The sequence below is a fragment of the Dasypus novemcinctus genome, chromosome X, assembly GCF_030445035.2.
Source record: "Dasypus novemcinctus isolate mDasNov1 chromosome X, mDasNov1.1.hap2, whole genome shotgun sequence".
In the NCBI taxonomy this organism is placed as follows: Eukaryota; Metazoa; Chordata; class Mammalia; order Cingulata; family Dasypodidae; genus Dasypus; species Dasypus novemcinctus.
The window spans coordinates 94840244-94856835 of record NC_080704.1 but is presented as its reverse complement, the minus strand read 5'-3'; the positions used below and the strand labels follow the sequence as shown (position 1 = coordinate 94856835).

The following is a 16592-nucleotide window of genomic DNA, read 5'->3' as shown; positions in this document are numbered from 1 at the left end:
AATTAAGACAAAAGGTAGATTAGTGGTTGCACAGGGCTGAGGGATGGGAGAATGGGGAAGACACTGCTAAAGGGTATGGGGTTTCTTCTTGGGGTAATGAAAAAGTTCTAAAATTAATTACGGTGATGAATGCAGAACTCTGCATACAATAAAAACACAAAATTACAAACTTTAAATGGGTGAATTCTATGTTATGAAAATTATATCTTGATAAAGCTGTTATACAAAAATATTACAAAGCTGTTCTCCTTTACCCCTGAAATTGGTGAGGTTTGAATAAAATTTCCCATATGAAAATATTTGCTTTATACGAAATTGTGTTCCTGAAAGAAAAATAAAATTGATTTCTAAAAGTAAAAAAAAAATCATTTAAGTATATTATATAGCCTCATTATTTAAAGAAATCTCCCTCCCTGCAGTGAAGCTTTTCATAAAGGAAATAATCACCCATGAATGTCTTATAGGTGTTAGGTATTTTTAAAGAAAAGCACATCTGGACAACTTTAAACAGATATGGTTATTCTATATTAATTTCCAAGTTACTTAAGCACAAGTGGGAGAGCCTAACAATCTGCTAAGATAAAGAATTTGTAAGGTTTGGCCTAAAAGGGAAAAAACACAATGTACTTCACTTACTGAGAGATGACAAACTCCCTATTTCCAAAACCCTGTTACTGATAAGCTTTCCTTAGAGGAATATTTACAGATTCAGGTCTGTTTTAACTCCTCAACTTTATCTCTTGGATATTATGAAAATCTCTATTTTGGAAATATCAAAGAGGACATCTTAAATTAGTACCATCGAGGCCTTTCGAAGCAATTCATTCCCTAACTCCTGAATGATTCAACTATCACTTCTATAGATCTCATTTAAACAATAGGGAAAGACAGTGAAGGTTAAGGAAGAGATGTTTAAAAAAAAAAGAAGTTAAGTCAAAATATTACAAAGTAAAATAAATGAAAATGGTAAGAGAGTAACTGAGTAACCGAATTTTTCTAATACTAAATTTTCCAATTTAAATATAATAACTTTTTAAATGGTCAGGGATCTGAGTGGTAGTAAGAATGGATGATACAGAAAATATTTAACTTCTGTTTATTTGTATACTTTATTTTCTACAATAAGTTTACAGTTTTGAGGCCAGAAAATGTCCAAATCAAGGCAACATCATAGATGCCTTCTCACCAGAGTCAACTACTGGTAATCCTGGTGTCCAGCCACGAGGTGAAGCAAAATGGTGGCCGATCTCTGCCGAGATCCCTGCCTTCCCTTCCAGAATCTACTGTCTCCCAGAGCTCAGTTGTGGGTAACCAGGCATAGGGCTGTCTCTTTCCAGGCCTCCTCTCTCAGTCTCCCAGGGCTTCTCTACCATTCTGCAGCTGTAGGTGAACCTGAAGTCCAATCTCACATGGCCAGATCAAAAAGAACTTTTAAGGGCTGTTTTTTGTTTCTTTATTCATGATTAAGGAGTTAATTCATACCAAGCTCTAAAATGACCCCACAGCAATTCCAACATTATTAGAGCAATACACTCTTCTTTCAAATTTTTAGTCTAATTGTATTAGACTAGGACAGAAATCATTTCATTTGCATTTGAAATATATGATATCAAGATAAATACTCTAACAAAATATTCTAGAAAAGTTTTTTTAAAAGAACTTCTTGCTGAAATCAAATCATAGAAGATATCTTAAGGTGGTACTACTCACAATACATGACATTTAAATTTTAGACAAATTTAATATCAGTTTAATTTGATGAATACCTTTTTGAACTCATTGAATTATTTTAGTATAAGAGATCACAACTTCTACTACAGCATTTTATATGATAACAATAATCAAGTTTTTATGTCATGTTAAGATGGAAATTATGGAATTCTTTTAGTAATCCATATCTATTTAAAGGCAGTTAATAAGATTTGCATAGTCTTTTTGTGGTCTAAATCATTCTTTTAAAAACACTGTAAATATTTACCTTCAAAAGTGCTTACCAAAGAAAAAGGTTAGCATGCTAGATTTCAGAATCATTTTTGCAACTTAAATAAATCTAGGTTGTTTTTAGTTTTAAATTCACTGATACACACATATAATATACAATGATGTTATGCACACAAACTCCATCGGGCAATATACTTCTCAATCACACATTTTTGTATTTTAAAAGGAAAAGAACAAAAAACCTCCCCGGAAAAATGAAAAGTTTGCATTTAAACTTTACTACTTGCAGAATGATCCCTTCAAATTTTACTGAGAAAAGACCCACTTAAACCTCAAGCTCCATAAATAATTTGTTAGGAGATTTCATTATTGTTGCTGTTCAAGCAAACCCACCACTTAAAATGTGAACAAAATATTTCTGTCTTCCTTCTTCAGATGGAATGTTTTAAATTCATTGTCAAGCAGTCTGAAATAAATATGTTAAAGTATTTTTGCATGGGATATATACCCATATAGACAAATAGAATATAAACACAGGGAACTATAGAACCTGGTCAGAGTTTATGATTTGCTTTTAAGTATTTACTAAAAAAAAAGCAATATACACATTAACTTATTATGCTTAAATCCCTAAACAAAACTAAATTGATAACTCCATTGATACCATATTTTAAAAAGCATTGGTTTTGTTAACAGAAATTTCCCATTGTGAAATAAATATATTTATCATTAAATTTTTATATTATCTAATGTTCTTGTCTGAAACTTCCACATATATATTCCTGTTCTAAGACTTTCATAAGTGGTAATATTTTACTTCATTTTGTGCATGAATTTTTATTGAGCAAATTTTTTTAAAAAGCAACTCAACAGCACAACTTTGAAGAAAACTGTTTTTCAGAAAGATTCCTATCATGACTTTTATTGTATATATACTAAATGTCAGAAACTCTTTCTACATTAATCAATCTCCTCAGCAATTATGGGCTTCATGTTTCACTTACAAGATATCATTAAGTAGTCTTCAGAAGTGCTCTTGACATCATCATCATCATCATCATCATCTTCAGTTTTTATAGTAACTGTAGAACCAGGAACACCACCAGCTGCTTGAATCACATTTTCTGTATCTGAATTAGTTACAAGAACCTCCTCTGATACCATTGTGGGAGAGTCAACTCCTGAAACACAATCTTGGACCACATGTTCCAAGTGTCCATCAGGACCAGTAACAAGATCAGCTACAAAAACCTGCTCAGGTACCCTAACAGTTTCTGTAATTAGTTCAGAAGTCAAGATGTGATCACCATCATCTTCTACTAAATCTTCTTCAATAGCAACATCAGCTTCAAGTACACCTTCAGGAACAATCACACCTTCTGTTACTACATCAGTCTCTGTGATGATATCAGGCCCATGGACAACTTCAGCTGCAAGGCCATGATCAAGAGTTATACCATCGTCTGTGACAACATCAGAAACTAATACAGCTTCAGGAACTGAAACAACAATATGGTCTCCATCGATATGTGCAGTACCAGCCATTCCAGCCACTATAATACAAACAATTATCCAAAAAAAATAGTTACATTATTAATTAACAGTACCATATTTAATCCATCAAATAAAACAAAATGCTTCAATATTAAATAGTATTGGCCAATGTATCAATTAAAATATATCAAAGGCAATTTAACCACAATAAAAACCTTCACTAACCAGGAATTTGGGGTGGAGGTAGATGAAAACAATGCTCATGAAATCTAAAGTAAAACCTTAAAAATGATGCACTTTATTGTCAAGTAAAATATAAAATCCACATAAGAAACCAATTTACACCAATTAGAACAGCTAGAATAAAAGCAGTGACAACAACACAGGGTGGGAAGGATGAAGAGAAACTGAATCTTTCATATGTCGCTGGAAGGACTGTAAAAAGGTAGCAGCCGGTCTAGAAAGTATTTTGGCAGCATTTCTCATAAAACTAAACATGCACTTTTTCAGGAGAAATTAAAATTTATGTCCACACACATACACAAAAAAATAGTACATGAATAATTTTAGCAGGTCACAGCAGTTATTACTCATACTAGGAAACAAAGATGAACCACCTAAATATCCTTCAACAAGTGAAAAGATAAACAATCTCTGTTATATCTTTACTATGAAATATTACTCAGCAATAAAAGGAATAAGCTACTGATATTTTCAACATCCTGGATGAATCTCCAGAGAATAACGCTGGGTGAAAAATGTCAATCACCAAACATTACAATAATGTATAACATATAAATCGAATCATTTATATATATTCTCAAATTGACAAGAATCTAGGAAGGAAAAGACTAGTGGTTGCTGAGGCCAGGTAAGTGAGTGAATATATGAAGAAAGCATATTATGAAAATGGAATATTCTGTACCTTGATTGTGGTATTGTTAACAACAATTTATTCATGGGATAAAATTGCATAGAACTCCATACATACACACATAAACGAATGTACATTAATGGTGAAAAATAATGAGGTCTGTAGTCTAGTTAACAGTAACATACCAACATCAATTTACTGGTATTAAAATCATATTACAGGTATATACAATATCTCAATTGGGGGAAGGTAAGTGAAGTGTACATGGTTCTCTACATTTTCAACTTCCTGTAAGCCTAAAATTGCTTCAAATCTGGCCAGCTAACAGGGAGGTGAAGGTCAACCACCACACCAGGGAGCCAAGAGTGCCTACAACTGCAAGCAGGAGAACTGCATCCATCATCCATGTGGAATCTAAGCCACCTCTTGATATAGAGGTGGAGTGGACATCACCATCCCAGGGTCCACAGGATGGAGGATTAGAGTACGGATTAGTGTGGACTTATTGATATTCTCTTATGGAACTGTTGTGATTAGTAATGAAAGAAATTGTAGCATTGATGTGGAGAAAGTGATCACGGTAGCTGCTGAGGGTAGGGAGAAAGAAGAGAAATGATGTGGGGGCATTTTCAGGACTTGGAATTGTCCTGGGTGGTACTGTAGGGACAGATGCTGGACATCGTAGGTCCTGCCATGGCCCACTGGGTGGACTGGGTGAGAGTGTAAACTACAATGTAAACTACTATCCATGTGGTGCAGTAGTGCTCCAAAATGTATTCACCAATTGCAGTGAATGTGCCACGATGATGAAAGAGGTTGTTGATGTGGGAGGAGTGGGGTGAGGGGTATATGGGGACCTCATATTTTTTTAATGTAACATTCAAAACAAAATAAAGAAGGAAAAAAATCTTAACTAAAAAAAGACAAACATTAAAAAGTACTAATATGTTAAATGAAGTTTGTAAAATAGTCTAAGCTTAATACATTATAAAATATGTATTATAAACATGAAAATTCCTGAACTTCTTTAATTTATAAGAATTGCTACACCCAGAAATTGAAAACATCTTTCCAACGTTGATTTGAAAAATAAGACCTATTCATTTTGGACTAATATTTGCTTTTACTACATGATCATATACATGGACTCTAAATTATGTCAAATTCTAAGTCAGTAAATACACAGGAATCAAAATTTAAACAATGTTTTTTTCTTAAGCAGCCTGGGAAACATCAATTCCCCCTGTCTTATAAATATTGTATTAGTGTAAAAATCTCTTTATAGGGAATTCTGGTAAGTTCTATCTTCCTGAGGTAGCACTGTAAGCCAGCTAAGATAGTTTGTGGACATAGTTGTAACAAATTCTCCATAGGAAATAATCCAGTACAAAGCCTTTTCCACAAAAAGACCACTTTCTATAAAGTAGTGCCTGAAAAAGTACCATTTGCTATACAATATTCACTATTATTAAACAATTTATTATGGAAGTTTGTTAACAAGTTAGGACAGAAACATGCAAACACTATCAATACCCTAACCCATCAATAGCGAGGGAGAAATTTGGGGATTATCTTCCTTTCAAGCCTATTGTAACCTTCTCATCAGTCTCTAACTCTCTCATCTAAACTACCAATTACTCCAAAAATATACAGCCCAAGTTCTGGAACTCTGGTGGGGGGCAGGTCTAAAATTTAGCATTCAACCAGACTGGCAAAGAGAAATTAAAATATTAAGCCTGTAAAATTCACTTTATTAGAATTCTACCTGTATAAACAATAAACAAATTATAATTTTATAATATCTTTCCATATTTCAAAGATTTAAAATATATGAAATTCCATTTACTTTGGAGCACTGCTGGAGATTAGTTTGGTTCCTGAGTGTAGATCCTAGATGATGTGGATTGAATGTTCCCAGCAAAAGACTTGGTCAAGTCTTAAACCCCAGTTCTGTGAGTGAGAACCCATTTGTAAACAGGACCACCATTATGTTATCATTAATTACGGTGTTCCCAAAATGAATGAAAGCAGGCCTTAATCCATTATGGCTGAAGTCCTTATTACCAAAGGAAATTGAACATAGACGTAAAAGCCAGAAGTTAGCAGAAATCAGAGGAACAGGCATCAAGAGAGAAAGATCATCATGCAATGGAGGACTGTTGGAACACTACAGACTCCGTGAGAAAGCAAGCCTTGCCAATACCTTGATGATTAATTTCTAGCCTCCAAAACCATGAGACAATAAATTCCTGTTGTTTAAGCCAATTCATTGTGTAACATTTGTCATAGCAGCCTGGCAAACTAAGACAGTAGGGAAGGATAGAAGGATACAATAACTCTAGTGCTGGTCTGGGTTCTGATTATCCTGGTTGGGAGTATCCTAAGATAATAAAATAAGTGGTCTTTTTTTAAACATTTTTAAAAGATATTTAGATTACATGTTACATTAAAAATACAGGGGATTCATTTATGCCCTAATTCCTATGACTCCCAAACTTTCCACATTAACAACATACTTCTTTAGTGTGAAATGTTTGTTACAATTGATGAACACATTGAAGCACTGCTACTAACCATGGATTATAGTTAATATTTATACCTAGCCCCTATTCTAGTAGGAGCTTACAGGTCAAAATCAATCAGATCTAGCCAAAAATAAATTGCTTGTTCACATTGAACAAAATGATCTCAAGGATCCTAGAACAAGAACTGAGGAGACCCCCACTAATAGAGTACTAGCAGGTTACTCAGACCAAGATCCAAGATATCTCCTAGTAAAATTTGCTCTTTATCAGTTTGTTTGTTAGAGTCCATTAATTTTCTAAACAAAGTCATTTATTTAGCTGTATACTACTTATACTTATTGAGCACTATGTACGAAGCAACTTACTAGTTCATTTACATACTTTATCTTATTTAATCCTCACAACCACCCTATAAGGTGGGTGCTATTATCTCCATTTTAAATATGAAAGATCTGTGGTTTAGAGAATTTAAATAGCTTGTCCAGATTAGGAACTGAACCAGCAGTTTGACTCCATGATGGTTTTTTTTTCCTAACTGCCTAAAGGAGAATAGAATTTATTTCCACTAGAATAATTTTTATAAGAGTTAACCAACCAAGTAAGGCACTAGTAGAAGAACAGTTTGAGGAAAAGAATTTTTAAAAGTCTATCACACAGTCACCCCTTAAAATTTTAAAGCCTTTAATAAACAGCATTACATGGCATTAAATTTTCCCACTATCATAAGAAAATACAAGAAAAATTAATTTTAAAACTGTGAAATCAATTAAATAATCAGATAACAGTAAGAAGCAAATCTCCATGTTAAGCATTTCCCATTTTACTAAAGTTATTTCATTAAATGTGAATACCTAGAACTCCACCAGAAAGACAACATAAAATTTGGAATTTATTGGGTCTGTCTTGGGCCACTATCCAAGGCTGTTTAGGTACTTAAATCCTGAAGTAACATAGATTTATAGTTGGACATAAGAGTGCAAATATTATACCCAGACACCAACAAAGTTATTACATACCTTAACTGCTGTAAATTTTTCAATCTCAGATATTATTCAAAATAAATTGTTCTAATGAATTTCTGAATTAATCATTTCTCAGATTGCCTATATAGGTATACTTTACACCCAGTCAAGAACCTTGTACAATTTAGAGATCCTGTACCACACACTGTACTCACTTCGCTAGGTCTACCTGTGGATGTGAAACTCTGTATGCTTTTAAATACCATTATTCTATGGGTTGAAAATAAGTTTTGATGCTAACAGAAATTTAGATATTACGTATTTAATTTCTAACTAAACTTTAGAACTTTGAAAGTTTAATGGGTTGGGGGGGAGAACTAAGCACAAGGGAGTGCTGAATTCATAAGCAACCTAAGTTACCAGGGCTACATTTCCATTGTCAAAAGTTCTCCCAATTAAGATCCCTTTACATATAGATCTGTTTGACATCTTTGCATTTCCTAAAATTATCATACAAAAAATGAAAACACCTATGTATGAAATAAGAAAGATAGAGCATTCCTGCATTCTAAGAGTTCAGAATCTATTACAACCAAGGAAAAATTGTAGCACTGATGTAGAGAAAGTGGCCAAGGTAGCTGATGAGGGTAGGGAGAGGGAAGAAGATATATGATGTGGGGGCATTTTCAGGACTTGGAATTGTCCTGGGTGGTACTGCAGGGACAGATGCTGGACATTGTGTTCTGCCATGGTCCACTGGGTGGACTGGGGGAGAGTGTAAACTACAACGTAAACCATTATCCATGTGGTGTAGCAGTGCTCCAAAAAAATTCCCAAATGCAATGAATGTGCCACAATGATGAAAGAGGTTGTTGATGTGGGAGGAGTGGGGTGAGGGTTATATGCCGACCTCATATTTTTTTTAATGTAACATTAAAAATATAAAGAGAAAAGAAATACAATACATTAACACACACACAAACACACACACACACACACAAAATAAATGAATGAACATTACCCATATTAGCCATTCCTGATCTAACTGGAAATTCAGCAAAATAATCTTACCAAAATGTATTTAGTTGCCATCAATTTGTATATCTAAGTTTATAAAGGCATAAAAATGGATTTAAAAAAAGAAGCAATCTTCAAAGAACTGGTAAGCTCAAGATACTACAGGGCAGTTTAATTATTAATAGCTGTATAACCAAAAAAAAACCTCACGGCTCTAAACTTTTTTCTGGAATAAATTTATTTACTCTATTGAATTCATTTTAGAAAGGGCATTAAATGTTATTATGAAAATACCAACAAAAAATTTGGAAACCTTAAGTTAGTAGTTCTTGAATTTTTCTCTTTTATTACTCCTGAAAAGATAGGGAGCATTGAATGAAAATTTTCTTTTTTACCCCATAACATATCTATGTGAGTATACATGTGGATATGTATATAAATTGTACACAGATAATATCAGTATGTACACATTGTATTTTCAATTGAAATTGAAAGAGACTTCAAGAAGATGTGTTGTTTATCCCTTGGCTTCAGGTAGCCCTTTGCATTTCACCACATGCCACAAATGCACTCATATCCCAGACAAAGATGCAAAGCTTTAGGTCAAACACAAAATTGTTTAATGCATTAAAAATATTTCAACTCAAACCTCCCTTAACTGATGAATAAATAAATGTGATATGTCCACACAACGGATTATTATTCTATAATAAAAATAATGAAATTCTGATACATGCTACAACATGAATGAGCCATGAAATCATGCTAAGTGAAAGAAGTCAGACACAAAGAGCCACTATCACATGATTCTACTTATATAAGATGTTCAGAATAGGCCAATCCATAGAGACAGAACGTAGAAAAGTGGTTGCCTAGGGCTGGGGTAGGGAACAACTGGGAGTGACTGCTAATGGATATAAGGTTTCTTTTAGGATGAAGAAATAATCTAAAATTAGGTAGTGATAGTAGTTGTACTACACTGATTATACTAAATAACACTGAATTGCACACTTTAAAATGAGTGAATTATATCTTAGTGAAAAGTAAAGAAATAAAAAGAATATAAATAAATATTTCAAAATGCAAATTTAACTTGACCAGCAACTAAAAGAAAATGAAGTATTAATGTACCAAGGGATTAATTAGACCTCAAGATGTTGAGGAAGAACAGTGGAAAATAAGGTAAGAGGAACACCAAGTAAATGTTCACCAATACCAATCAGACAATTTGTCATCTTTTGAAAGGGATTACACGCAGGTGCTAAGTGACAATTTCTTCAGGAGTGAAGGGGGCTCTAAACTCTATAAAATGCTACCGCCTAGGTAATATTTTGTATTAAATGCAGGAAATACTGTATTCCTTCCACTTCAAAAATTTCTACCTTATAAGGTAAAAATATTAAAGTTGACATTTCAACCAAAATTTATTACCATACTGACGTTCAAGTGTTCCAGTATTCTGAAAACTATCAAGGCTCTTTCTAAGAATTCATAAAGTCACCTGTAATCTAGCTCTTACTATTCAGTTCTGTGTCCTTCCTCTAGAATTTCTTCCTATATTTTTTACCTAAAATCATCCAAAATCAAATCCTTAATGAGAATAAATCCATGATTCCTTTCTCATGGACTGCTTCCTAAATGATTCCTTTCTCATGACTGCTTCCTAAATATGGTACAGATAAAATGAATCACATATAAATATTCAACAAATTGTTTCTTGTGCCATATCAATCATTTACTTATAAATGTGCAACTGATTTTTTCATTAATGATTAGTAAATTTATGCTAGATTCACGGTACATTTGAAAGCAAGGGTTCAATTAACTGCACATTGATCTCCACCCTCACCATATTAAATCTTGATCTACCCATCTTTATTCATCAGACAGAAATGTCAAATCATAGAACTGGGAGGGACCTTAAATATTATCTAGTCTAAGAGCTCCATTATAAAAGTGAGTTAGGTAATTTGCCCAACTTTACACAGACAGTTAATAGTACTGGCCCAAGACAAGAATCCAGTTCTTTAATTCTCTTTACAGTGGGCATTGCAAAAGGGAACAAAAAGATATATTCAACCACATTATCCTCAATCAATAACAGCATTTTCTTAATTGAGCAAAGCATCACTAGTTCTAGTTCCTTATGCATAATTTCAGCTTCAACAAGTATACACCTCCTGCTTCCTGTTTACTTTTTATCCTAATTTACCATTTGTCTTGTCTGCCTTCACTCCAATCTTATCTTTAATTTTAATCATGCCACTCTGCTTCTTAGACTTCAGATACCTCTATCTCCTTTAAAATTCAGACAAATCCTGCCCAAATTCAATTCTTTGTTGACTGTCAATGGAGTTTTAGCATCTTCATTAAAATGACTACTATTAAAAGGCTACTGAAAAACATGGCCACAATAATGGGAAGTCTCTTCTTTTTAAAAATAAAAAATGTATGTTACTGGTAATGACTTTCTGGGGATATTGTCATGAGAATATAGTCATTCGCTGAGTGTATGAATTTTCCTATCATCTAATTCACCTAAGCATCTAATTTCTTTGATTGATAGAAGCACTTCCTTTTCTAACTTTATTAACAATAGAACTTAAAATATATTTTAGGAGGCCAATTTAATATTTTTACCTGCAAAAACTGATAAATACTATCAGAATGTGTTATAATTATGCAGTTAATTATGAAAATTGACCTTCTCATTTCCAATAACATATTACCACTCCATCCCAAGGTTTCTTGCCTTATTTGCCCCACAAAATTAGAATGATGTTTATTAGTCTACAAACAGATAAGCTCTACAAATGTATATTTATAATAAAAGTACAAGTTTTCATTCTAAAGCTTCTCCCCTTCCTCAATTTAGTTTTGATTTTTAGTATGTTTTGACTTTTAAAACCAAAAGAAAAAACAACAACAATGAAGAAAATGCTTTACCAAAATCCTGCATAATCATGGTATGGGCCATTCTAGATTCTGATGTGTGCAATCCAAGACTTCCACCACCTGAATCCACACTTAGCAAAGTTCATTCACAATTATCTGTAAAAGAAATGGTTTTTAAAATAGTTTAACAACATTTAAGTAAAAGTCAGTTGTTTTGAGGAAAAAATGCAATTCAAAATGTCTCTCAGCCAAGTATACAAATTTCATGACACAGGAAAACAAAACAAACAAAAACCCTGGTTAGATGTTTTATGTGACAACCAAAATAAAAGAATGGCCAGGTGGAAGTAAACCAAAGATGCTGGAGAATAAGACACAGAAGGATGATCAGCCATAGGGAAGTGACAGAAGCAAGGAAAGGAACAAAACTGCAACACTGAGGTTCCACTTAAAAGAATGGCTATGAAAGAAGGGAAGAAAAAGAAGAAAAAGAACAAGATGACAACAGACAATAGTTGGGATATTTATACATTACTAGAGGACTCAGGTGTCTAGTATTAGTGAATTTCATCCAGTGGCTCTCATCCATTTCTTCCAGACCCAGATCAGCCCTGCAGCCGAGCTCTGCAGATAAATTTGTATTCACCTCTGGCTCCTGGGGTTCTACTTATAATGTAAAATGTTCTATACCAGTTTCCCTGGAGTTTCTTTGAACCAGTAAAGACTTCTGGCCTCACTCAACTACATTCTCTTGTCTCACGGTTTGAGGACTCATGAAACATGACTGCTTCCTAAATATGGTAAAGATAAAATCAATGACATATGAACATTCAGCAAATTGTTTCTTGCACCATATTTACTTGTACAACTGATTTTTTCATTAATGATTAATAACGTCATGTTAGATTCATACTAGTTTTGAAAGCAAGGGTTCAAACAATTTCATTTCAAAGGACTTATCCTGTATTTAAGATCATCAGAAACTATGGAAGATAAAGCCAGATGTTGTCATTCAGTCTGTTTCTTACAATTACATACATATATTCCCCCATCAAGGATAAGATTCTAAGCAAATCAACCAAGAAGACTCTATTTTATAAGGCATTTATCTCATTTTCAGTTAGAATGTTTAATAAATTGGGCACAAAAGATGAGGTTGCATCATTGTTTTAGAAAGCTGTGATGTAAAGCAAATTAAAAATCTATTCTTTTAAGTACAGAGAGATCACTACGTTTTTTTACTTGCCTTAAAGTTCTATAGGTATATAAGGAAGGAAAGTCTCACAGGGTAACACCTAAAATTATGAGTTGTGTACATAAATATGCTACAGCAATAGATGACATTTCTATGTATTAAACAATTCGGTCAAAATTGTTTTATCTATGTCTGAGCAAAATTACAAATGCCTTATCAATTCTTAGCTGTATTTTATCTTTTTCAAATGTCACATAGTTTTCTGCTTTGCTATTATATAAAATGAGGCCAAGAGAGACCAAGAGAGTTGACAATAAACTGCCTGTGTGTTCACTCAGATAAATTAAAATGCCATAAGGAGTTATTTTTAACATTTAAAAACTGTGTACTATTTTAACTTTAGAGTAATGTTTCCTTTATCACATAATTAAAAGAATAATTACAAATGTCATTAAAATATTTTTAAAACTTAAGTTTATATAATTGTTAAATAAGCTAAAACATTAAGTAGTTTGTTAATCACCTTAATACCAGCGTCTTGAAGCAATTGTAGGTTTTCTTATATATCATAAAATAAAATCTGCAGCAATTTCTTTTTGTTATTTTTCCTTCTGAGCTATGTTATTTTCATTGGGAAAACCGTTCTCTTTACCTATTGTAAAAATACATTCAATATTAGATATTTGAAAACACTTTAAACCAAATCCCTTACACAACTGAAAAATGTTTTTCTTTACAGGTTGGGTAGGGTTCATATGTCCACACCTGTGCTAATCTAAAAAGTAATGAAAAGAATTCCAGTAATGTCCTACTACAACTACCTATTAAAACATAAGCAACGTTACTACACTTAGAATTCAACCACCTGATTAAACAAAAATCTTTTCTAAAGCACATTTTAAAAATCACTAGCAACAATTTATTTTGGTAAGTGAAAGAAAACCAAGGGCAAGCTTTATCCTTTTCAAATCCGTACAGAAAAACTCTGCACTAGTGCTCAATGAAGTAAGAAAACTATTATATATAGTATTAACGATTATGAGGAAGTATCACACTATATGAATACCAAATAAACAAATTAGAGCACTTTTTTCACATAGAGAAAGTTTCAATAAACTCAATAGTAAGAAATGAGGTATGAGATCAGCAATGTGGTAAGTATTCAATAATAGAGAGATAGGTTGTCTTCTCAGGATTCTCAAGGGTTATCACATCCTTATTGAGTGTAGGTAACCCACCAAGCACACTTCAAGTAAACATCTTTCCATCAATGTATGGAAAGCAGAACATTTTTATAAAGAATATTTTACTCTCAGTTATCTCCTCCAAACAGTTCACTAAAGATCTAGCTTCTCAGTGATATAAACGAGGTGAGGGGTAATAAAGAAAACAGAAGGCGGCAGAACAAGAGAAGGCTAAAGTAGTATTTGCAGAGGTAGGAGACAAAGGAGCCCTGGCAAGTAGCAGTATTGCAGTTTTGGATGCAGCTCTCTTCCCGCATAAGTCTCCCCTTCCCACGACCATGCCAAGTTTCAGTTATTTCGAGCAGAACGCACACACGTGTTCTCTCATATATTATCCATTTGATTGGATCTTAAACAGAACAACGGAACCTTCACCACGAAGACGAAGAGACCGAAAAGACAAGAATAGCCCTTCCCGCCCCCATTCACTTGGTGCAAAGGTCGCTACTGCTGCTACTCAGGCAGGGCTGCCCAAGCCCACATCCTCCTCCCACTCCCTCTGCCCGCTATATGGGAGACAACTGGGAACCAAAATGGTGGTGTTTTAGTGGAGACAATTGCCGCACACGGCCCCTCAGGCTCTGAGGGCTCCCTATTCCCTAAAATGCCAGATTCGTTTGCCAGCCTCGCAAATACCGCTATCCCTTGCACATTCCAAAGGTTACCATTAGCCGCAGGCGGAGCGCGGTGGTGAGGTGGGGGGCGCGCAAGTGTAAGGAATATTGGGAGGGGGGTATCGCCATAGAAAATGTCAGGGGACGCCGCATTCTTCACTTCATGGTTTTGTTTTCCGCCATTTTCTCGTCACCCTAAACCACCGACGGTCTCAAAGACGGTTCTCACTCCCCGGGGTCTGGCCTAGGGGAAGAAGAGGTTGTCTGAGGGAAAACAGTTCTTTCAATTCAACCAGCCGCACGTTGCGGCTGGGAATAAAACCTGTCTGCCTGAGGAGGAAGGAAAGCTTGGGGACTAGACGCCCCTTCCATTGTTCCCCTCGCCCTACACTACACGGAGGGTACCAGCCTCTCCTCCCCTCACAGGAGACATTGAGCGCAATGGACAAAGCCCCTCCAGTTTTTCCTCATGAGTCTCCTTACCCGCTGCCGCCGCCGCCGCCGCCGCCAATTGGACTCTGACCGCGCTCTGGATTTCTGCGGAGGGCGGCAGCTGTGTAGTCGTAAGGTCCTCACATTCGGGTTTCCGAGGTCCTGAAGCTTGGACCAATCACAAGCTACTCTGCGTATGGGAGGTGCGCTGCGCTGCCTCGTCCTGGTTTACATCGCCGCTGACACGCTGAGGTTGCATTACGTCACGCTACCCTCGCTGCAGGGTAGGGGGCCGAGAGGGGCAGCGCGCACCAGCTTGAGTCGGAGACCCTGAAGTCCCGCCTAGATGTATGCTCGGAGACCCGCGGACTTGCAGTGGCGGCTGCACTATGGGTCGAGCCCCAGTGCGCAAGCCCAGATATTGGCGTGTCCCTGAGGAGTTTTCGTGGGAAGATTTTCGCTTTTCCATGTTTCCCAACGGAGAGGAAAGGGGGTGGGGGAGGGAATCAGTGACTTAATGACCTCTCACTGAACCTCTAATACGTGTTGTACGTCGTTAAAAAATCATCGGCCCTATCCTCCAGGATTTTTGAAGGATTGGATTTAAGAGTTATTACTCCCGCACAGTAAAACCTATATATTTTGCAGTTTCCCTATTTCCTTCCCTTCATTCCTTCCTTTATATTTCGTAATAGTAGGCAATTCGATGAAGAAAGGAAAGGATAGTGAAGAAAGACATGGTAGGGAAAGGTGGACATAGTGCAGATGTCAAAGGATCAAAATGAAGTGAACACTAAATATCACTTGAATGAGTCACTCACAGCTTGTGCCTGCACTTAGGTAGGAGAACAGTGAGAAATTCAGTGGGCGAGTGGTGGGAAAAAGAGTGATGAGATGTCGCCAAAAAATAGGTGGTGACTAGATTGCATTTGCAAAGGGTCGTATATTGTGTTATTTTAGGTTAATACCCTAAGCATTTGGAACCAATAGCAGTATTTAAGCAGAGAAAGGGTTCGAATTTGATCCTTCAATCCTAAAAAAAACAAACAAAATACCCCTCATTACTTTTGCCTAAATAATTTGAATATTTACAAGAAAAATGTTATCATTCTGTATTAAATAGATAATTTCTCCAGGTCTCTATAAATTAATATATACATACCACTAAAATGTCTAAGGAAATTATAGGAGGTAAGATGTCAAAGCTCTAGCATAGTGCCTACTCATAGTAGACCTGTAGTTGGGAAACTTTCTTTGTAAAGAACCACATAATAAATATTTTAGGCTTTAGGGACTGTAGGGTCTTTGCCACAGCTATTCAGTTCTTCCACTGTTGCTCCAAAACAGCCATAGACATTTGGTTCTAATAGACCTTTTTGTACACGGAAATTTGAATTTC

General features: G+C 35.1%; 1 protein-coding gene across 14 annotated transcripts in view; it reads right to left on the bottom strand.

The window, feature by feature from the left end:
* ZNF711 (zinc finger protein 711) overlaps positions 1 to 15610 on the bottom strand; it is a 28055-nt gene extending 12445 nt beyond the window's left edge. For 2 of the 14 annotated variants that reach the window (XM_058291179.1, XM_058291185.1), the window contains exons 1-6: positions 15245 to 15601; positions 14813 to 15005; positions 13427 to 13555; positions 12239 to 12499; positions 11760 to 11864; positions 2946 to 3494 (exon numbers count right to left, since the gene is read on the bottom strand). In XM_058291179.1, coding sequence (XP_058147162.1) covers positions 2946 to 3494; positions 11760 to 11790 — 580 coding nt within the window. In that variant the 5' untranslated portion in view covers positions 11791 to 11864; positions 12239 to 12499; positions 13427 to 13555; positions 14813 to 15005; positions 15245 to 15601. Of the gene's footprint in view, positions 1 to 2945; positions 3495 to 11759; positions 13556 to 14812; positions 15006 to 15244 lie in introns of all 14 variants that reach the window. The other 12 variants (XM_004466509.5, XM_071213379.1, XM_058291180.2 and 9 more) reach the window with 9 other exon arrangements.
* Positions 15611 to 16592: the final 982 nt, after the last annotated feature.